The 23782-nt window shown below is 37.5% G+C and overlaps 1 protein-coding gene across 3 annotated transcripts in view; it reads left to right on the top strand.

Annotated features, from left to right (window-relative positions):
- ABCB11 (ATP binding cassette subfamily B member 11) overlaps positions 1-23782 on the top strand; it is a 114142-nt gene that overhangs the window by 56193 nt on the left and 34167 nt on the right. For all 3 annotated transcript variants that reach the window (XM_017519666.2, XM_017519667.2, XM_037735268.1), the window contains 8 exons: positions 2853-2963; positions 5034-5159; positions 6932-7135; positions 8732-8902; positions 9394-9595; positions 10522-10591; positions 14710-14812; positions 21343-21507. In XM_017519666.2, the coding sequence (XP_017375155.1) occupies positions 2853-2963; positions 5034-5159; positions 6932-7135; positions 8732-8902; positions 9394-9595; positions 10522-10591; positions 14710-14812; positions 21343-21507 (1152 nt within the window). The remainder of the gene's footprint in view (positions 1-2852; positions 2964-5033; positions 5160-6931; positions 7136-8731; positions 8903-9393; positions 9596-10521; positions 10592-14709; positions 14813-21342; positions 21508-23782) is intronic.

The raw sequence follows: 23782 nt of genomic DNA on the forward strand, positions 1-23782 counted from the left end.
TTTTGAGACGGAATTTTGCTCTTGTTGCCCAGGCTGAGTGCAGTGGTGCGATCTCGGCTCACTGCAGCCTCTGCCTCCCGGGTTCAAGCAATTCTCCTGCCTCAAGGGAGCAAACACAACAGGGAACTAGAATAAGTAAGACCCTTGTTCTTTACTCATGCTGGGAGAGGACAGGCAGTAGAGAAGCATGCACATTCCAATATAAGACGATAGCAGAGAGTGGTGAATAAATAAAGGAAATAAAATAGGACAATGTGACAGCAACTGGGGTGGGGGAAGGAGTCTTTAAAGTGAGTGGTGGTGATGACATCTCTGAGGAGGTAGTATTTGAGCAGATAACTGAAGAAAAGTCAGACATGCAAAGGGGGATGGGAGAGGGTGGAGAACGGGAAGTAAGAGCAGGGAGGGCATTCATGGAAGAGAGACCTCCAGGCTGGGAAAAGCCTGCTGATTTGAAGAAGCTGAAACAAGCCCAGTGCAACTGAACAGAGTGAGCAAGGGGCAGAAGCTGGAGGCATGGGAAGGGCCATACCATGCGAGACTTCAAGGCCATGTCCATAAAATGCGCTTATCTTCTAAATATGGCAAAAAGGGGCTTTACTGGTTAGTCAACGGAAGCACACTGGAGGTCAAGCTAGGGAGTCAAAATAGAAGACCAGGCCAGGCAGGATGGCTTATGCCTGTAATCTCAATACTTTGGGAGGCCGAGGTGGGAGGATCACTTGAGCTCCAGAGTTCAAGACCAGCCTGGGAAACATAGTGAAAACCTGTCTCTACTAAGAACATAAAAATTCGCCAGCCATGGTGACATGTGCCTATAGTCCCAGCTATTCAAGAGGCTGAGGTAGGAGGATCGCCTGAGCCCAGGGTGGCCGAGGTTGTAGTGAGCCATGATTGTGCCACTGCACTCCAGCCTGGGCAACAGAGTGAGAACCTGTCTCAACAAACAAACAAACAAAAAACTAAGAGGAGAAAGGGAAGTTGGCAATCTGTTGTTCTTTCTCTCTCTCTTAAAAATAAAAAATGTCCTGAGCTGAGTCCAGAGCAAGCCCTGGAAATCCAGAGGTGATTCGTGGGTTCCTCGAACCTATTTGGCTCCCTGTCCCCTGTTTGATACTTTTTTGCCAAACAGTGAAGCTACAGCCTACTAAGGAAATGACTCATTGCTTTATGGTTCGCACCTGCAATCCTAGCATGTTAGGAGGCCCAGCAAGGAGGATAGCTTGAGCCCAGGAGTTTGAGACAAGCCTGGACAACCCTGTCTCTACAAAAAATATAAAAAGTAGCTGGGTGTGGTGGCACATGCCTATAGTCCCAACTAATCAGGAGGTTGACATGAGAGGATGACCTAAGCCCAGAAGTTTGAGGAGGCAGTGAGCTATGATCATGCCACTGCATTCTGGCCTGGGTGGCCTGTCTCCTAAAAAAAAAAAAAAAAACAGTTAATGTTAGTCTGTGCAAATTGTACCTCATTCTTAAGGTTGTTATATGCTCAAATAGGATGATGACTCTAAAAGTGCCCTGAAACTAAAAAATTAAGGCGTTAATTGTCTTTATTAGCAACCCAGTAAGTAGATAGATTATATTATACTCCTTAACAGAGCTAAGATGATTGATATGGTTTGGCTTTATGTCCCCACTCAACTCTTACCTCTAATTGTAATCCCCATGATGAACCTGCTGGGAAGTGATTGGATCGTAGGAGCGGTTTCTCCCATGCAGTTCTTGTGATAGTGAGGGAGTTCTCACGAGATCTGATGGTTTAAAAGTGGCATTTTCCCTTGTGTGCTCTCTCTCCTGCCACCATGTAAGACGTGCTTTGCTTCCCCTTTGCCTTCAACCATGGTGTAAGTTTCCTGTGGCCTCCCCAACCATTTAGAACTGTGAATCAATTAAAACTCTTTTCTTTCTAAATTTCCCAGTCTCATGTATTCTTTATAGCAATGTGAAAATGGACTAATACATTGATGAATTTCCACCACTAGTTATGGACAAAGGAAAAAGATGATGCTGGAGTGTTCTGGTAGCAGGAGGAGGCCCTCACTTTTGTCTGATTAACTAGAGTGGTTAAATTCTAGATTGGGCTTCCTACTAGCAAAAGAGGTGAAATTCAGGACAACAATCGAAAGTTGGTAGCATTTGAAGACATCATTTAGGAACACTCAGTTGTAATCATCATCTACCATGGATACTCAAATGTAGAATACCCTTGGACCCCAGATTGGTTGACTAGTTTCATGGCCCTAGAAACTTAATATCTCTGCAATTCCTCCACTTCTTCAACTGAAAAATGGGCATATCACCTGTCTAGTTTTGTCATGGTGACAATTACGTAAATAAAAGCAGAAAAACACCTTGTACATTGTCTCCTATATTAACTTAGTAATATAACAATATATAATAATATTGTTAACATATATTATACATTTATAATATTAATATAACATGTATTATATAATACTACAATATCATATATCTCAGTAATAACTAAATAATAGCAATTCAATTAAATATGTATTGTATTAATATATATTATCTCAATAATATCTTATTAAGTAGTCATTCTCACTATTAATAAATATTTAATGTAGAAACATCTTTGGCATATCTCTGCAATATTTTCTCTGGTTATTGCTCTGTTTAAAGGTAAATTCAAATTAAGACACTTGCAAACTAAAATGCACAACAAATGTGTGCATCTTCATTTGAATTTACTCATATGTCAGAGCAACAACCAGATGAAACATTGTAGAGACATACCAAAGATGTTTCTTAGTTTGAATTTACAATTTGAATTGAGTTGTATGTCTTAGTTTAAATTTACACTGTGTCCCTTTTGTATTCCACTCCAGAAACCCATCATTGACTCCATGTCAGAAGATGGTTACAAGTTGGATCGATTCAAGGGTGAAATTGAATTCCATAATGTGACCTTCCACTATCCTTCCAGACCAGAGGTGAAGGTAAGAGCTGGTCTTTTCCCCAGAACAAAGGATGTTTTCTTCTTTGATGATTTATTTGCAGAACCACAGACTGCTTATTTTCTGAAGCCTGATTCAGTTCCCAGGAATAGGGAATGGAGGTGTATTTCTCTGGAAGTATCCTTGGGTGTTGGCTGTCTCAGGTGATACACCACATTCCTTTGTGGTAACCATAATATGCAAATCCCTCTTGTTGGGACACAGTCTGGCAGCACATTCAGGCTAAATGAACTCTATGACGCTCTGTTGAAATGAGTGGCAGGTCCTGTCTTTCTAAGCACGTGTTAGATAAATGACGATTAAAACAATCAAGAAGCACAGGTCCCTCCCAACCTTTGTAGAGGCAGGTCCTGTCTTTCTAAGCACGTGTTAGATAAATGACAGTTAGAACAATCAAGAAGCACAGGTCCCTCCCAACCTTTGTAGAGACTGCAGAAAGTGGAGGACACTGACTGTAGGGTATGAAATGGCAAAGGAAAGCTGCCATTATGTAGATGTTTATTTCCCATCTGTAAATTCACTAGGGTCACTGCATCAGCTCTTTTAGCAAGGTATCCTTGTGATATTATGCTCATGTGTTTTGTTCAGGGCACATGATGAAAAAGTTTTAATTTCCTGCCTTTAAATTATCTTTAAAGGCAATTTACTCTACAGGAAAATTAGGATCTACTACCCCTGAATGAATTGGCTTTGAAATTAGACTTATTCCTCATTTTCAACAGAGTATCTCTAGCCACTCTCTCAATAATATTTCTGTTATCCCCACAGAACTAAATCCCATTTTGTTAGCATAACTTAATTCTGACACTACATGCCTATTTATATATATATATATATATATATATAATATGTAAAATATACATATATAAAATCACTCTTTCTTTGAATATATGCATATATACACAGAGAAGGTAAACATATATATAATACAGGAAAATATATAATATTTATAATATATAATACATAAATATTTGATTGTAAATATATATTTACCTACATTTTCTGTCTATACATACCTCCATTATAGATACGAGGTAAATACAAATATATCTATAAATATATATAACAAATGTATAAGTGTGTATCTCCATTTATCTATATTACATACATAAATATATAAAACACAAGTACATATATATTCTAATTACATATTTAAAATATATTTTAAAATATATTTAGAGTATATTTTTATTATCCATTACACATGTAACTAAACATCAAATGTTATAATGTATGTGAAAATGCTTTGTAAATTGTAAATTACAAAGTAGTACACACTCAGTAAACATTTTGGAATGGATAGCTAAAACTTACCTTATATTAGTTGGTGCAAAAGTAATTGCACTTTTATCATCACTTTTAATAGAGAAATAAAATCTTCTTACTTAAACCTGTATGTATTTATTCATGGTATGAGTATGTATATAACCCTGCTGTGTGCCACATTGTGCCGGTGCTATAATGATAAATAAGCACATTTGATGCCTGCTTGCTCTGGGAGCTTACATCCAATACAGGCCAGTAAATGGTATATTCAAACACCATACACATGAAGGATGTGTATGTTCAAATGGTATGTTCATACACCATACACATGAAGGACGGCTTACAATCTACAAATTGCCTTATTGTTAATCCATGATCAGTAAATTAGTACTATATCTCTAACTTAACTTTTTTTCTTTAACTAATTGGCACAGTCTCCTTATCCTAGTATGTCAGGAGTGTTTTAAGTTAGATTTTGGAACATAATTTTAAAAGTTACCATGGCTTATTTACTTCACCTGTGTTAATGTACATCATTTCATTTCTTGGTCATGGCTCTCAGTTAAATAATTGAGTACAGCTAGTGTGCTAACTGCCAAAACCTCATCCTTGCCAATGTTTTCTTTTGCTGGTTATTGATAGATATCAGTGGACATTGCCTTGGGGGCATACATAAACACTCACACAGACACACAATATCAACATAAAACATCTGCACTTGTAGCCTAATTGTTTGATTTGGTAAACAGTGACAATCCGAACTTTGCTGTTTTCTTTCTTCTCCAGATTCTAAATAACCTCAACATGGTCATTAAACCAGGGGAAATGACAGCTCTGGTAGGACCCAGTGGAGGTGGGAAAAGTACAGCACTGCAGCTCATTCAGCGATTCTATGACCCCTGTGAAGGAATGGTGAGTGTCTTCCAGAGACTCCTCAATACATGGGGACAGCAAAGTGCAAATGGCAATATACTGATCAAACAGAAAGATGTAGCATACATTGAGACTGTCCTGGCATGCATAATTAACGATTTGTTATTGAACTGATGGGACAAGCTCCCTACATGGTAACAACGAATAACCAGTCAATTCCATTCAATGAATAACCAGTCAATTCCATTCACTATGTAATGTAACAAAATGTGCAGATACAGTTATGTGTGGCATAACAACATTTCAGTCAATGATGGATTGCATATATCATAGTGGTTCCATAAGATTATAGTAGAACATATATAGAAATCTGATATACGTCAGTTGATGTTGGCATTGCAGATCAAGTAAGGGAAATGATTGATATTTAGTAATGGTGCTAGGACATTTATATATGTATAAATTTGTGTAACTATACTGTGATGTTCGCCATTGATGAAACCGCCTAAAGACACATTTCTCAGAATGTATCCCCATTGTTTAGCTATGCATAACTGTACATTTGAAATGCTATTGCTGCTTCTTCGGTGAACTATCTGTTACACTTTTTTCTTTGTATTATAACAAAAATATAATTGTGTTCTTAAGTTCTCCAAATGCTAAATACAGGAATAATAACAGGGCTTGAAATTAAGAGAGAGCAGTCCTTCATTACTGCTTCAAGAAGTTGGGTTTTTAAAAATGGTATAATTTTATAAACCCACGTAGTCACTTTTTTCTGTAATCATAGGCTGAAACTAAGAAAATGAGTATTAGTAACTGCCATTTATTTATCACATATTGTATGTCAGATACTTTATTAAAATGATTACTTATTGTCACAATGACCCCCAAAGGTACATAGGCCCATTTGACAAACAAGGGAGCAGAGAGTCAGAGAGACGGAGACTTGTCTAGGGTCACTGAGCTGATAAGCGACCAAGCCAGGATTGAATCCAGGTTTGCTGGGTGCCAAAGCCTGTGATCTTTTCACTCTGTCTCAAAATCATTCTTGTGAGTATCTCTTTGATGCCTTGAGATGGAATGGTTTAACTGTGTATTTAACGGCTTCAACAAAATGAGTTCTCTCTCATGCATAGACTATTACACAGGCATGGCAAATATAACAAAGTTTTCCTTTTTTCCTTTTTCACAGACATCTCATCTCTGATTGGGTATTCTTTACTACATAACTGTACTCTGAATATATAGAAATCAGTTTCTATATACAGTTACACCATAACTGTACTCTGAATATATAGAAATCAGTTTCTTGATGTAAGATTTTTACTAATAGTGATTTTTATTTGCTCCCACTGATAGTTTTATTTGCTTTTGAACAGTAAAGTGTTATTTGGTGAATCTGGCCAGAAAGTAAGACTTACTATAAATCATATATACAAGAGAGGGATCATTGCTTATTTTTATTGTATCTTTTGAGTCCATTTTCAGTCAAAAGTCAAAAGATATACAAATATTTAAAATATAATGAATAACTGAGGGATCAAAAATTTGTCCATTCCTGGGCCAGTGGTGTTAAATTAAGTGACCTTTGTTTACATCATTTATGTTTCTACAATGAGTTCTTCTGCAGCTATACTTGATTTCAATTACATATTATCATCCAAAGAACCACGTTTCAAGAGGAATTGTTTCCATTAGAATCTTAGTGGCCTCTGTTTTTTCTCACCATTGGTCAAGTATAAAATAATATTATGATCCAGAACGCTGAAAGATTCCAAAAGTTGTGACGTTGTGCCCATGCTCTCTAGGTGACCGTGGATGGCCATGACATTCGCTCTCTTAACATTCAATGGCTTAGAGATCAGATTGGGATAGTGGAGCAAGAGCCAGTTCTGTTCTCTACCACCATTGCAGAAAATATTCGCTATGGCAGAGAAGATGCTACAATGGAAGACATAGTCCGAGCTGCCAAGGAGGCCAATGCCTACAACTTCATCATGGACCTGCCACAGGTACCCCTAACACATTCCTAGAGGAAACCAAGAAGTCATAGTAGGAAAAAAAGTTGTGCAATTATACACATTTCTTTTCATATGATTCCCAAGCTATTAAATTCTTAAGGCCATGTTTTAGTTTCATGCCTGAAAAAGTACCATGAGTTTTTCTTTTCATCTGAAAATACATCATTTATATGTTCAAAATCTATCAAAAAAAGGAAGTTTTCTTTTGAAAACTCCCTTTGCTGGTAATATATTAAAAATCTACCAAACTGGGGAACTATCTTTTTTTAAACTCCTTTGACATAGATCTAATGTCCTTATTCCTCTTATTAAGCATTTGTCTAAGCAGATGCTAAATGTCATGTGGCAATAACTTGCACAATAATCTCATGATGTCTACTCTTTAATTGCCCTGTGCTTAGGCAGCTAATTTTGTGTCAAAAACAATTCCTCATATATCTCTATTCTAAGCAACAACAACTGCAAAAACCAACTCCTCAGCATTATACTTAAATGGATTTTGCCACTGATGGTCTGCCAAGTCAAAGAAGAGTTATTATTAAGAGTTAACATATATATGGTGCTTACTACATGCCAGGCACCGGTTCTAAGCACGTCACATCTATTAACTCATTAAATCGTCACAGCCCCCCTGTTAAGCAGCTAATATTATTATCTCCATCTACAGATGGGAAACTGAGGTTCTAAGAGGTTAAATAGCTTGCTCAAGATTATATACCAAGTAAGTGGGAAAGACAAGGTTCATACTGAGGTAGTCTGCCTTCAGAGTCAAGTGATGTCGAATACTTCCTCTTTGGTCTTTTAAATTCTCTTTATGAATAGGATTGCAGCTGTGAGTATGATATAGCCTAATAGTTGAAGAATATAAAGCTTTAGAATCAGACTGCCTTGATAAAAATCCCAGCTTCTGTATTTACAAGCTTTATGAACTTTTTCTCAAGTTTACCTCTTTGGGCCTAGCGTTTTCTTACTCATTAGTTGAGAACTAAAAGAGATGTGTAAAAAGCTCAACACCATGCTTTATGAATGGTGGGGGCTCAATTCATGTTGGTTAGTAATAAGCAAGGTAAGTATCTGACCACTAACCCCTAAGTATTAGATTCCAATGTTATGCTAGGCCCACAAGATAATCAGTAACCATCTGCTGTCAGTGATAATCACTATAAAGCTAGTTTGATCCTTTAATCACAATATAAAAACAGCCTTTGCATTATGTTTTGCTGTATGTCTAGCTAGAGAAAAGAGACAAGGATTTGCTCTGTGCTTTAATCCTCTAAGGCAGATATTTAAAACCATGGCCAATTTTCATTTTGGTTGAAAAATCTTATTTAAAGTCGAGCTAAAAGGGAGCACTTATACAGCCCAGTAAACCCTGGAATAAAACCATAAATCAGTTTCTTTATTTCACACATAAATATTGACTAGACAATCATCCTTTTTGGAAAGGGATGTTTCTTTCAGTGGAAGTTGGACCAGTGAGAATTCATGCTTGAAAAGAAAGCTATAATAGAAAAGACATTGTAGTGGATCACTGTCAGAAGCCATCAAATTCTTCTCCCTTCATGACTGGTATCACCTTCCTCCTAGCAATTTGACACCCTTGTTGGAAAAGGAGGAGGCCAGATGAGTGGCGGTCAGAAACAAAGGGTAGCCATCGCCAGAGCCCTCATCCGAAATCCCAAGATTCTGCTTTTGGACATGGCTACCTCAGCTCTGGACAATGAGAGTGAAGCGATGGTGCAGGAAGCACTGAGTAAGGTTTGTGGAACACCTCAGTTCATTTTACAGGTCCACATGGAAATGCTTGTGCTGCTGCAGGAAAGGTAGCTCCTTGTGGGGTGGGAGGGATAAGAGTAGTTGATACTACATGGGTTCGTGCATCTAGTCTGATTGTTTAGAAAATATTAGCTGACTACAATCTTCTTCACAGTTGACCAGAAGAAAGTTATAATTTGTTTCCAAAAGCTATCCATGTAAATGTGTAAATCTTGTTAAGACTAGCTTATGATATTTTTTAAATTACTTAAAAAATATATTTTTAGCTGTTGATTAATGGCAGCAATAGGGCCAGTGTGTGATGGGGTTTATGGTTGCAAGAAAATGTGCTGGCCTTTTCTAATGTCTGCAGAGCCTATTTTAAAATATTTCCAGGGACCAAGGATCTGACTTGTGGATTCCGAGATGATCCAAAAGTCAGTGTCAGCTCTGTCTTACAGTCTTGTTTAATGGTGCACTGCACATTCTTACAGATTCAGCATGGGCACACAATCATTTCAGTTGCCCATCGCTTGTCCACAGTCAGAGCAGCAGATACTATTATTGGTTTTGAACATGGCACTGCAGTGGAAAGAGGCACCCATGAAGAACTGTTGGAAAGGAAAGGTGTTTACTTCACTCTAGTGACTTTGCAAAGTCAAGGAAATCAACCCCTTAATGAAGAGGACATAAAGGGCAAGTGCTTTTTCCTATACTTGTGTATTATATTAAATAGTTAATGTCTATAGTGCTTTATGTTTCTCTATGTATTTCAGTACTCACTGTTCTCCAAACAACTCTGGCAGGCATTATAGACAGTAAAGGAAACAACTGAAGCTCAGGAGGCTAAGCTATCTGATCAAGTTATAGAACTAAAGCCAAGGTCTTCTAACTTTCAGTTCCCTCTCCTGTTTTGTTTTACCCTGTGCAAGTAGAAGAGGCTTCCTAGAGTGTGTCCTACATGCAGGAGAAGCTTCATGCGTATTGAATGAGTGAATTAATCAATGACTAGAAAGTATAATACTTATTTTCAAATATAGATAGATACTTCAGGTTCTAGTGCACCTTCTTTTTTATCAGTCTGAATTTTCAGACTTGGTGGTTACCGCAGCCTAAATTAACCAACCACTCTAAACTTTAGAAAGCTATAATAGAAAGGACATTGCAGTGGATCACTGTCAGAAGCCATCAAATTCTTCTCCCTTCATGACTGGTATCACCTTCCTCAATTTCACTCCATTAAATGTAACTACTATATACATTTAGCATATGAGGGTTATTCTGAATATGCTTTCGAAACATTCGGTGTTTCTTTTTTTTTTTTTTTTTTTTTTTTTTGCTGGACTTCTTTTAAATATTTTTTTTTTTATGCCAAAAAATACCTACTTCTGTAGAGGTAATACGCTATTGTATGGTTCAAATGTCTCAGTCTTACTATTTTGAAATTTTTTGTTCAAATCTGCAAGACAAGTCCCAAGTTTTATTTATTGCAACAAAGTTAACAGAATGTTTTGGCATTGGACATAGTAATTATATTCTAAGCAAACATAGTAAAGAATTCTACTTAGATATGGTTCTGTTTATTGTACATACTAAAGAATTGTTCATGCTGTGTTGAGTAGGAAAAGATGCAACTGAAGATGGCATGCTTGTGAGGAGCTTTAGCAGAGGAAGCTACCAGGATAGTTTAAGGTAAGCTCAAGCCATGGGGCAGATTTCAAGGTTTCCAAATATTCTTAGGAGTCCTCTGTAGTCATAATCCTCAGGGAATATCCCGGGTACAACAAGGAGACTCTGAGTAGACTTCCAGGTCTGGTCAAATATAAACATGCAAATGATCCTTGGTTGCTATATTGAGTTTCTCTCTGATTCATGGTTTTTTTGTTTAGCTTCTCATCTTACTGGGTTATGATGGAGATGCTTTATGGTTAAAATGTTGTGTATTGAGCTTAGAAAGGGGATTTTTTTTTTAATCTGTGTTTAGCGATTCTCTGCTCCAAGCTAACTGTGGTATGAAATACTGTCTTATATGAGGGTCAAATTCACGCCTTTAGCTCCATTTTTCAATCTACTAAGTTGCAATTGAATTACAAACACTTCTGCTCCCAGAGTAACCCATCTGAAGTCAAGTCACTCCTTAACTAGATGAAATAAGAAATGTAATTTTTAGCTTTTAAAAAGAATTTTCCTAAACAAGAGTTATTTATTTTTCTCTGGATCAATATAACGATGTTTACCTTCAAAATAAATTTTTGGAGTACATATTAGTGAGGCTGTACACTTTAGTCTTTCATCCTGGTTTAAGAGTTTCAATAAAATTGTTCCTCTAATGTTAAAAGTCTGTGTATTAAGGAGAATTCCACCCAGGAGTGTTTGTCTATATTTATACCTATTATTCAGGATATTTTTTCTTACATCAGAAAATTGTGAATAGGCAATGAAATAGCAGCAACCTCTCTACAATTGCCCTTTCCATCTCTAGGGCACTTAATGCAAGGCTGTGCAAAGTCTCAGAGATAGGACTTGCTCATTCAAGATGGATAATTATTTACTGAAAAGTCATTAAAGAGCCTTAAAATAAAAATTTCAGCTAACAATTCCAAGTAGTTCAAACACAGATTTATTCATTTAAATATTCAAAGAATAGCTCACAAAAAATAGTGTATTTATTTTCAGATGTAGAAAAATATTCAGGCCCTAGTATATCTTCTCTTTATCAGTCTGAATTTTCAGACATGGGTTTTCCTATCTTTCTTTTTGAGAACAAGTTTATTCAAACAAATTTTAAGAAATGCTCATTTGATTGAATTTACTGAATTTGGCAAATAAAGCAATAGCTTCACATTACTCTATCATGTAAAAGGTATAAAACAATGTTATAGGCACCTGGTATTAAGTTTAGTCATTCTTCTCTGATTGAAATACTACATTTAAATCATTCAAATCATTAGAATCACAACCTGAAAATTTCAACTAACTTCTTAAACACAGAGAATGAGTAGGCATCTCTTTTGGTCACTAGGTTAAAGGTGGCAAAGTGAAGATGTTTCTTGTGATCAGGCCGACAAGAAAATAAATAGTTTCGTAACTCTCCAGATGAACAAAATCCTACCCATGCTAACTAGTGTATTTGTAGTTTATTATCAGGACTAGATAACCATTTTAATGTGAATATTGATTTCCCTATAATTTCTCACAAATGCTACATTTTGGTGATAAGGATGAGAACTCCAGAAATACGTCTACACATAGAAATGAGTTATTAACCTCCAGCAGAGAAAAATTTGTACATTTGAGTAAGAAAGTCTGTTAAAATATCTCATTGTATATGCTGATAGGTTTTTTTTTTCCTAAAAGATGACTAAATGAAGTGTTAATATGTATCTTATTTCTTTGGTTTCAGTTTTTCTGATGGCTAAGTTCCTTTTCAGCAATATATTTTAGGTTCAAGAACAATTTAATAGATAACAGCCACAAGTTTCCTAAATAATAATGTTGAGAAAGAGAGTATTTATTCCCCCAAGTTAGTAGTTTTTATTTGCAGTGAGAAGTGGTACACAGCTTCAGAGAAGGGGAGGGATAGATGTTGTCAGTTTCTGAAAAGGGATGGTGTTTCTGGTGGATGAGAGGTAAACTTGCCTAGCACATACACTGCCCATAGCCTCATGATCAGCCTAGGCTAGACAGCTGGAATGATCTGGAGAATGGTGAAAGAAAGAAACTTAAAAAATATAAAGTAGATATCCGAGGGGTCAAGGACATAGGTCTTCTCATACTCAGAACTGGAAGGTAGTCAGTCATATGTTGATGGCCTTTCCTCCTCCACAAACTCCCACCTTGGCGTCCATTGTTCTGCATTTGCTTTTTAGGTCCTTGAGCTTAAGTCTCCTCCTATCATGCACCTTGTTCTCACCAGCTGACACAAGCTATTCTGCATATCTTCTGGAGAAGACATCCTGACCTCTGTTACCTAACTGGAAGAAATTACTTCATTGCTGTGACGTTTCAGGCTAGGTGGGAGGGAGTCTCTGGAGGTGTCCCAGAAGCCAGTTTGGTGGCAGGAAATGGGGTTGAGGAGTGGTTTAATGCCTGGTCATAATGAGACTTGGCAAGAGTCTGAATGTGCAAGAGCAAGGAAGAGGAAGGGCTTTAGGCAAATGCCCGGTGTTGAACCTGGGTGACTAAGAGGATGACAGTGCCATTAACAGAAAATGGGAACAAATTGGAGTGACTCAGTTGACACATTACTGCCTTCTCTAGAAGACTAGATGAGCATATATAGTAGGCAGACACCACCTTGATATTTGTTTTGGTCTAATTTCACTTAGACACAAAATGGTAGAGAAAGATATATAAATAGATTCCTCTAGATGGCACTAAAACAGTTGATGTAGGTCTCGTCATCACTCAATCTCTCTCTTTAACCATTTACTTCAGGCGATTCTTTCTAAAGCACAGTCTTCAGCATTGCCCCTTAACCTTTAAGACTCTATTTACAAATGACTGAAAACCTAACCCAACCTGATTTAACCTTTAGAGAGAAAGAATCAGCTCACATAACTAAATATTCCAAAGATGCTTTGGCTTCAGGCAAAGCTAGAGCTTCAGTGATATGTCTAAGACAGATAACAGTTTCTCTCTCTTCCTTTCTCAGCTCTACTATTTCACTGTTGGCTTCATTTTTCAGGAAGCTTCTCTTTTTGAAAGTCTCAACATAATTGCCAACAGCCCCCAGCACTAAATACTTTCACGTTAAGCTAGAGAAGAATGGGAGTCTCTTTCCCATGAGTCTAGGGGAGGAGAAAGTAGAGCCTGAACCAATCACTTCTCATGCTTATCATGTACTCAGTATATTCAGCAAGCAACCCTGTTCTCCCCTGTCTCCATGCTTCTGTCTCTGAGTAAGAAATGCTCTTTTCTCTAATCTACAAAACCCCAAATCCTACCTTAGCAACCTCATCCATGAATCTTGCCTTGATAACACCTGCCATACATTTCTTTTTCCTTTGACTTTCCATACTCTTTATTCAAACCTGCCTAATAGCACTTACTACATTCTTTTTTACATCAGGGCGTGGTACAGGCATCTTCTATAAAATTTAAACTTTTTGAAGGAGAAGTCTGTCATTGGCTAGTCTTTGTGTCCCCAACATCACTTGGCATTGGTTTATGTGTTGCAGATGCCCAATAAGCCTCTGTTGAATTAATGAATAAATGAGTGAACACATTGAGCTAAATTATATTTCAACCAAGATACTCATTCATGCATCTCTAGGGGTAGTATTTAGCCTGGAGAAAAATCTCATCGGAGGCCCTATTTCCTCATATCATTTGTATCCTTGTGGCATCATGCAAAAGTGAACACGTCAGGTATGAGAGAGAGAGAAAAAGAGAGAGAGAGAGAGAGATCAAGACCACAGTCTAAGCCAGAAGGAAGGTAAAAGAAATAGACTGTTGTCAAGGCAGCAATTAGCAGAAGCATGTGGGTTTCGAAAGCATTTGAGCCTTAGGTGGTTTTTGGATGAACTGGTAGGACAATTTTGCTTCCTTTCTCTTTCTCTGTCCCTGGTTGCACTCTGAATCTGGGTCCAATGCATGCAAGAGCTTAGGGCCCAGAGTAATCAACCTGATTAGATCTGCCCTACTAATAGTTCTGTGCAACCTAAACCATAAGCTCCCTTACCTGGTTACCATGTGACCTATAAAACATTTCTGTTTATTTGACATATGAGATGTAAACTTGAACACTAGCTGATCCTGCTCCAATCTGGCCACAGTCTACACTGTTCCATCTTTTTGTTTATTTACAGAGCTTCCATCCGGCAACGCTCCAAGTCTCAGCTTTCTTACCTTGTGCATGAACCTCCATTAGCTGTTATAGACAATAAGCCGACTTATGAAGAAGACAGAAAGGTCAGGCATCAAGTGCTTAAGTGGGGAATGGAAGAAGTCTCTCCTGGGGACTGTTGTGTAACCTTTCAGCCTGAGAATATGAGTTTTCTAGATATATGTCTACTAGTGTTTCAAGTCAGACTAAAAGACAGAACATTAAGACCTATTGAAAACTCTAAATTTTATACAATATTTTTAATGCAGATTAACTAATTGATTTAATAATACAAGATAATGAAAACTGGACTTCTAAGGGTTAATTAAGAGTCTAAGACAAACTAGTCTAACACACTGAATGTGTGAATTATATGTACTTAGCAGATTATTTGCTTATATGTAGAAATCCTTTTATAAAAGTTGTCAAGAATACCTAAAAACTTTTTTCTCAAATTTTAAAATCTCTTTCTTAAATTACAATAATTTTGGTATTGAGCAATACCTTGATCAATAAAGGTATTTGAATAGGCTAGCCCTTATTACAAGTTATCAAAATATTTGAATTAATGGAGGCCAATTAGATTTCGTGGACATTTGTTGATTTCATAGTTTCATAATGGTTTTAATAACATAATTCAAAATAGCATAAAAATTAAAGTGCTAGGAAGGGAAGCAACATGTATAGCAAGATGCAATTTCTTCATAAGGATGCAGGTGTCCTGCTGTTGTGGATATTGTCTAATTTTCTCATAAAGAGACCACCCATTCTTCTCCAAGCCTTTCCTCATTACTGCACATTACATGCCAGCCCTGATACTCTCACATTCATTCCCCTATCACCCTTCATTAGAGAATTTTCATGGCAATTTTCTTATTGTGCCTTATTCGAAGTCATGTTGACTTATCCGCTTTCTAAATTATAAGCATCTTAAAGTTAGTGATACATATTATTTGTGTTTGAATCAACTTGGTCACCTAACCCAGTGCCTTGCGCTTAGTAAGGCATCAGGAGATTTTAAAAACTAGAATGAAAAATTGAATTTCTACAATAAAATACAACCCAAACTGCAAGATTTATCAAAGCAAATAAGTCAGAGAATTTTTAAACTACAAGCACATTCATTATGCGTGATGTAATTTCAAACTGTCTTAAATAAAATTCCAACATGTGAATCCACTAGGTTGTAATTATAAACATTGGTTCACAATGGACAAATTTGGAAAAAAGTAGAGTACTCTTTATGAACTTATGAAATGACAAAAGGAATGATTGGGTTCTTTTTTGTTTTTAATGTATTAATAGTGAATAAAGAGAGGTCTCAATTTCTAATAGACGATTTAAATAAATTCCATAGAAGACTCTTTCTCAGGAGCAGCAGGATGAGTCACACTGAGTGAAAACACATTTAGCAAGCATAGTTTCTTAGTGCACCCTGCCATTACAGATTCAACTGCTCTTCTAGTCCCAGAAATAGCTATTTCATTGAATCCACACTGCTGCCACAAATAACTATAACAGACATTATACAAGAACAAGAGTTTACTAGAGCTTCAAGGGAGAAAGAACCAAATGCTACATTGACATTTCTATTGAACCATAACAATGCCAACCATTTTAATTTTTACATTTTAGTTTTTTCTAGTTTCTGGTAAATGTTTGGCAATGAAAGTAAAAGTAAGAAAGGATGGAAACAAGGGAAGGAGGAATGGAGGGAAGGAAAATCTGACTTTTTTTATTGTTGTTGTTCAAGCTGGTAGGAGGCCTAGCGTAGGTGCAGGGGACCATCCCATTCCCTGGACCTCTGGAGATAAGATTCCTATAGAGGCCTCTTGATGTAGGAACAACTCAGGAGGGAGCCATTTAAGTCAAAGAAAATCTAAATCAAATATAGGAGCTTGTTTTACAGAGATTAAAATGTTTCATATTGTGTTCCACTAGTCAGCATTATACACGTAGAATGGAAAAATTAAGCCCAATTAAATGCAGAACAGCATATATTTTAAAAGATGTGACTTTATATTCTCTCTAGTTAAGGAAGATAGAAAAGAACATGAGGAAAAAAAAATTATGGGGGAACCAATGTGATTATACTAAAGCTCCAAAGGGAAATTGTCTCCTATTAATACCACTAGTTTGTATGATAATTTTATTAGTCCTTTAGATTAAAAAAAGCATTGATTTTTGAAAAGAAAACAATGGAAAGGGGTTAATAAAATTTGACTTATGAATTTTTTATTTTTGAGATGGAGTTTCACTCTTGTTGCCCAGGCTGGAGTGCAATGGCCCAATCTCAGCTCACCACAACTTCCACCTCCTGGGTTCACGCGATTCTCCTGCCTCAGCCTCCCAAGTAGCTGGGAGTACAGGCATACGCCACCACACCTGGCTAATATTGCATTTTTAGTAGAGATGGAGTTTCTCCATGTTGGTCAGGCTGGACTTGAACTCCCTATCTCAGGTGATCCGCCCACCTTGGCCTCCCAAAGTTCTGGGATTACAGGCGTGAGCCACTGCACCCGGCCAACTTACGAAATTTCTAATCTCAAGTAACATTGCATGGGTAAAATGTTGCTGAGTTTTGGTACTTTAAAATATTTCAATACTTAACTAAATTCCACAAGCCCAAGATTTGGTGAAATCCTTTCTTTTTTCTCATATTGATGGAAAAGGCCTAACCTTACCTTCTGTAGATTGAGAAATCTTCTCTTATGGTGCTAAAGGTCGATTTACACAAAGAAGTTACTACCACCTTGTGGTGTTCTGAAGTATTGACTCTGAAACTTAGAATTGTTTCCTGAGAAGTCTGTGTTTTCACCCAAGGTCTCATGGTTAGTTGCTGACAGAGATAGGACTACACTCATTTCTCCCCGCTCTCCAAATGGTACTCTTAGCTCCTACAAATGGGGTCAGATGTTAGTTACAAGGTTGACAACATTAAGTTTAGGATTAGGGAAATCCACAGGCTAACGTGGGTTTCCCTAATATTTCAGCCTGTAATATTTAGGCATCTCTTTCGGTGAAACTAAAAAACCAGGAAGAAATGTATGAGATCAAGTCAGAATCAAATATTAGACATGTATAATTACATCACAGATAACCTATAGGATAGGACTCAGACATTGGTTAAGGTAAGACAGAGATGGGACCCATAAAGATGGCTATCAGTATTAGTTCCTTTGAAAAATCTCTGCTCCTTTGTCATAGTTACCACCTTTTATCATCAAATCTTAAAGTTATTATTAGGACAGGAGACCTCTGTTGAATGGAATGCAGAAACCAGTGTAGTAAACTATAGAAAGCAGGACCTAAGATTTAAGTCAGAGGTTAATTTTTCCTCTGGCCTACACAGAAGATGTCAGAAAGGAAATTGAGAAAAGCCCAATGTCTAGCATTGAACTGTGAATGCATCATAGTAGATGAGCAATTTTAAGTAAATGTCTTATTGCATGTATGCACCATGGACATAAAAATTTCATTCATTCTTTTATCCCATAAACATTGGTTGCACACTATGAAGTTCCACATAATCCACTGGGGATACAAATATGAACAAGAGCTACTGTTACTCTCCCTGCTATGGAGTTACTGACAGGTATTTCTTTGCATGTGATTTTTTTAAAATGCTATGCAACCTGCCAGTGCTACAATAAAATTACAAGGAAACACATACAAATTTTATAATTTTACCTCTCTATGAGTTACAATTTGCTGTTAATTTATTAATCTTCTCTTTATATTTAATTTTACAAAATCAGAGGGAAAATATTTCTTTACAGAATGCCTTTAGTTATATTTTTTTATTTTTTTCTTATATTCTTCTCCTGTTCTTTTAGTAGAGAAATCAAATAAAATGCAAGCAGCAGTCTGATATTTAGGGACAGATTTTCTAGTTTTTGCATCGTTCAAGCTTGACAGCTGCATTTTGGGGGGTTACTAGAGTCAAACTTTTAGTGTAGAGGAACCAAATAAAATTATTCAAATTAATTAATTTGTATTTCTTGTTAGTTTCTTTTGGAATGAAAACCACTAGACAAGAATTATTTTACGTTGCTTTTAGATGTCCTAAGTGGTGTTGTTTAGGGTTAAGGATACCTTCAGGTATCAGAAGGTTGGGAAAATTTCTATCATGTCAGGCTGGGGGTAGACCATCCTGTGGGGCAGTGGTTCCAGGAACTGCTGGTGTTCAGTGTCACAAGAAAGCTGCAGAATTTAATGAGTGCTAGCAGTCTTCATAAGTTCCCAAGCGTACCCTTTGATGGTACATACAGAAAAGCTGGCACATCTAAAACATATTATAGATCCTAGCCACTTAGTGGTGGGAGGAGCCTTGGAGATCGGATACTCCTGGGGTTCTCACAAACTGAACTTTGATTACCAGAATTACCTGAGGAGTATTTTTTAAGACAGAGATTCACAGTTAGGCCTACTAAATTGGAATTCTGGTGACATGATCCAGGAATCTGGTTTTTCAGTCATCATCCCACAGGAATCTGAGAGCATCCAGATCTGGGTGCCAACCACTGTCTAGAACAGTGAAGAGTTGGAATATTTTGCTCTATTGCAAACTTCAGTTAGTCTCACACAATCATGATGCTGGCAGAATACACGAGCATCCTGAATCACAGTGTTCATATTCTTTCTTTTGGAGACACGGTCTTGCTCTGTCACACAAGCACTCTGAATCAGAGACAAAGGACTTTAATACTCATAGCAATAGCAGTAGCCAGTGTTCAGCACTTGCACTGGCTCCTCAACCCAACCCCCAGTTCCCACAAGGCAGTGCAAAGAGGGCCTGATGATACCAACAAAAGGAGTGAGTGTTTTAAACGAGAGGAATCCCAGGCTTGAGGAACCCAACTCTTTCATAATGGGCAGATTGGGGCAGTAAGGTTTGCACTTCACTTGGGATGAAGACACCTTCTTTGTCCTCCAAAACTGTTTACTGTGCAAACACCCACCTCTGTTCACAAGATGTACAGAAACATGGAAGACCCAGAGAGATTGTCTCCCCAGAATTACTCGGTCCAAGTCTCTCATTTTAAGGATGAAATAACTGAGGTCCAGAGAGCTAGAGCACTTGGTGATATACTTTACTGGTGGCCACAAAGGCCTTATCCAATAACTCCATTCTTTCTATGCCTTTTATACTCATGCTTTCCCAGGCACCCTTCTTCCTTTCTGGCATAGGTTGCCTAGAGCTAGTAAGCTGTCACAGGTGAAATAATTGGGACCTACTGCATGAGTGAGCAGTAATGACAAAGCACAAATGGTGAGAGCAGGCCAAGAGAGAACCTGAAGTGGAGGCAGTATCAAATTCATCACCAGCCCAAGTTGCCTTCCCTCGTTTTATTTGACTTACAACTGTAATGAAATGGGTATGACACCAGGCTTTCATTTAAATTGAATGTAGTCTTTGACTTTGTAAACAAAGGGAAAGCTTTTGAAGATCCTTGCTGTTGTCTATCCCTGCTATTCAGCTCGCTAAAGAGTAAATTACTTCATCAATGAAAGAGAGTACTAATTAAGCTTTATAGTAAATTTTGCTATAGTCAATAAGCTATAGTAAATATTAATAGAAAATGTTTTAAAAATCAATATAAATCTATATAAGCTACCTAAAATCCTTTCTCAAATGAAGTGGGTAATAAATTTAACAAATTAGTAAATAAATTACCCTTAAGATCAAGCATGAATAATATCCACAGCAAGGAAAAATGATGGCCCAAAAACATGGTGGAGTTCCATACATAATATTTACCTTTGAGAGGATAAAAATTCACTAGCTCTGACTTTAATGGCAACTAAAGAGATCAGAGTAGGGAAATGCTGATGAATGTTCACTCTTTTTAAACAAGATGAATTCTTCTCTTAAAACACTCACTTCATTTGTTGGTATCATCTGGCCCTCTTTGCACTGCCTTGTGGGAACTGGGGGTTGGGTTGGGGAGCCAGTGCAAATGAATGCTCTAGGCAACCTATGCCAGCCTGGTGTCACAGTCTGTGAGAAGATAATGTGCAACTTAGAAATCCAAATGGAGTACTACTTACTACCTCTGGGTACTAATACAGGAAAACCTTACTGAAAACATGTCAATGATAACTGTTAACACCACTTAATACATTTTAAAAATTATTTTGTCTTATTTCAGATATCCTGGCCTGCCTTAGAGCTTTAGCCCATTACTACATTATAGAACCTTGACATTTTTAAAAAAACATTGAAATTTTCACAAGTCCTCACAGGTATAAATACAGCCATAGCAAAGGTTTTCTTTTTTGTGGAAGTTGTTTTTCTCCAAGATCCAACAAATGTATTACTCTCTGAGAGTTAATACAAATGTGATCATGAAATGAGAACTATAAACTCACCTTCAGATGAGTATTTCCTCGGTTCAGTTTTCATTAAAGCCACCGCAATGGCTTCGTGCAAAGTTGTGCCTTGAAAAATAGCAAACCACCACATCCCATAGACCCTTGAGGTCACTCAAAACCAATCAAACCATCACTCTTAAATCTGTGAATGCCAAAGAGTTATCTGCTATATAATAAAAGAGTACATGCAAAATGTTTTGAGGACCTTTGGATGATTGATATAACCTGCTCTCTGCTCAAGGACAAGGATGTTCCTGTGCAGGAAGAAGTTGAACCTGCCCCAGTTAGGAGGATTCTGAAATTCAATGCTCCAGAATGGCCCTACATGGTGGCAGGGTCTGTGGGTGCAGCTGTGAATGGGACGGTCACACCCTTCTATGCCTTTTTATTCAGCCAGATTCTTGGGGTAAGTACACAGCTGGACTAGCTTTCTTTTTCTCATGCTTTTTGTTTTCTTATTTTGATAAGTCAGCTCTTGTTTTAAAGTATTTAGCTCTTTTCTGTTAGCTCATTTTTCTCATCTCTAAATAACGAAAAATTTCCCCCGTCTCTATCACACAGAAGTTAAGAAGGCAAAGTTGTACACTCTCATTTGGGTTGGCAGGGCACTCAGAATCATTGCACCCTAAAAAAAATGGTACCGTCACTGAAAATTTTGTGTTAGAAGAGGGCAATTTATCTGGTAATACACATCAAACCTAATCAAAACGCAAAGCGGATTCACTGAATAATACAAAAGGATTTTAGGGAAATTTTGATCTTGTTGAACAGCAGAGGTACAAAGTTTAACTTACATAGCAGGTGTTAGTGTTTGATGTATAGTTCTCTATTGATTGTACCATTGAAATAGGAATGTGGATGAGAAGCAGAAAAAGAAAGAGGGAAGTAAATGAGACATGAATGAAAAATAGGCTTATTGTAATTTTTCACTTCCTAGAATTTCTTATATTCTCTATCTGACTTTGTTGTTATAGTCATAACTATGAACATTTATTAGGTAATATCTAAGCACTTTATGTACAATAGTTCATTTAAGTTTACTAATAACCATCTAAGGTAGGTATTCTTATTATTCCTATTTTACAAAGGAGCAAACCAAGGCACTGAGAACTTAGGATAGCAAGTGGTGGAGTTGGGATTCAAATTCAGCCAGTGTAACTATAGAGCCAAGTTCTGGCAAAATCTTGCCATTGCAAGATTAGTATTAAAATTTGATCATGGAAACAGTACTGAAAGATGGCTGACTAGATGCAGATAGTATGTGTCTCTCCATGAAGAGAAATCAGAATAGTAAGTAGATTTACATTTGATTGGCTCACAGTTCCACATGGCTGAGGAAGTCTCAGGAAACTTACAATCATGGCAGAAGGCAAATGGAAAGCAAGGCAAGTCTTCACATGGCCAAAGCAGGAGGAAGAGAGGGCGAAGGGGGAAGACTGCAAACTTTTAAACAACCAGGTCTAGAATAGATCATCTGGGCTAGAACATTAGGATTCACCAAAGAAGTGATGGAAAGCACCAAGAATAAGAAAGGAGAGGATTCAAAGCAGGATACCCAGTTAGGGACTGCTTGAGAGCCACAAGAGGCTTTTGTATGTGGGCAAACAATAATAGAGAAACCCCCAGGGCTCCAAAATGGGCTTTTACAATCTTGGCCATGGGATAAATCCTTGAACCACTAGGGTCTTGTGCCTGACAGGAAGAGCTGCCTAAAGATTGCACAGAGATGTTGCTCCAGAAGGGAAAAACCACACAGAATCACACAGGCATCTGATCCTGGAGCAGCCTCAGCCACGCATCATTTTGAGAGCCTAGATACCAGGGATATACAGACATGTGCTGCCTCTGCACTGCTCTAGGGAGGGAGAGGGGAAACCAGATACTCCCATCAGCCCTGGGAGGGTCCCTGCCACCTTGTTGTGGGCTACTGTTGAGACTCAGTCATGAACAGACTCAGAGTAGAATCATACAAAGATCACACTTCTATATGAACCCAAAATCAAAGCCACAGCATCTTAATCAACAACATACATATATTCAGGAAAAAATTGTCTCCTGCAAAAGCAAATTCAAAAAATTGGAACAAGCAACTTGTGGGGCATTGCTATAAACACACCTGAAAATGTGCAAGTGACTTTAGAACTGGGTAACAGGCAGACATTGGAACAGTTTGGAGGGATCAGAAGAAGACAGGATGATGAGGGAAAGTTTAGAACTTCCCAGAGACTTGTTGAATTGTTTTGATCAAAATGCTGATGGTGATATGGACAATGAAGTCCAGGCTGAGGAGGTCTCAGATGGAGATGAGGAACTTATTGGGAACTAGGGTAAAGGTCACTCTTGCTATGCTTTAGTAAAGTGACTGGCAGCATTGTGCCCCTGCTCTAGAGATCTGTGGAGCTTTGAACTTGAGAGAGATGATATCTGGTGGAAGAAATTTCTAAGCAACAAAGCATTCAAGATGTGGCCTGTCTGCTTCTAAAAGCCAATCTCATTTGCATAAACAAAGAAATTACCTGAAACTAGAATTTATATTTAAAAGGAAAGCAGATTATAAAAGTTTAGAAAAATTCACAGCCTAACCATGTGGTATAAAAGAAAAACCCATTTTCTAGGGAGGACTTCAAGGCTGCAGTAATTTGCTTAAGAAGATCCAAATGTTAATAGTCAAGACAATGGGG

Source organism: Cebus imitator, unplaced genomic scaffold (genome assembly GCF_001604975.1).
Source record: "Cebus imitator isolate Cc_AM_T3 unplaced genomic scaffold, Cebus_imitator-1.0 Scaffold765, whole genome shotgun sequence".
Lineage (NCBI taxonomy): Eukaryota > Metazoa > Chordata > Mammalia > Primates > Cebidae > Cebus > Cebus imitator.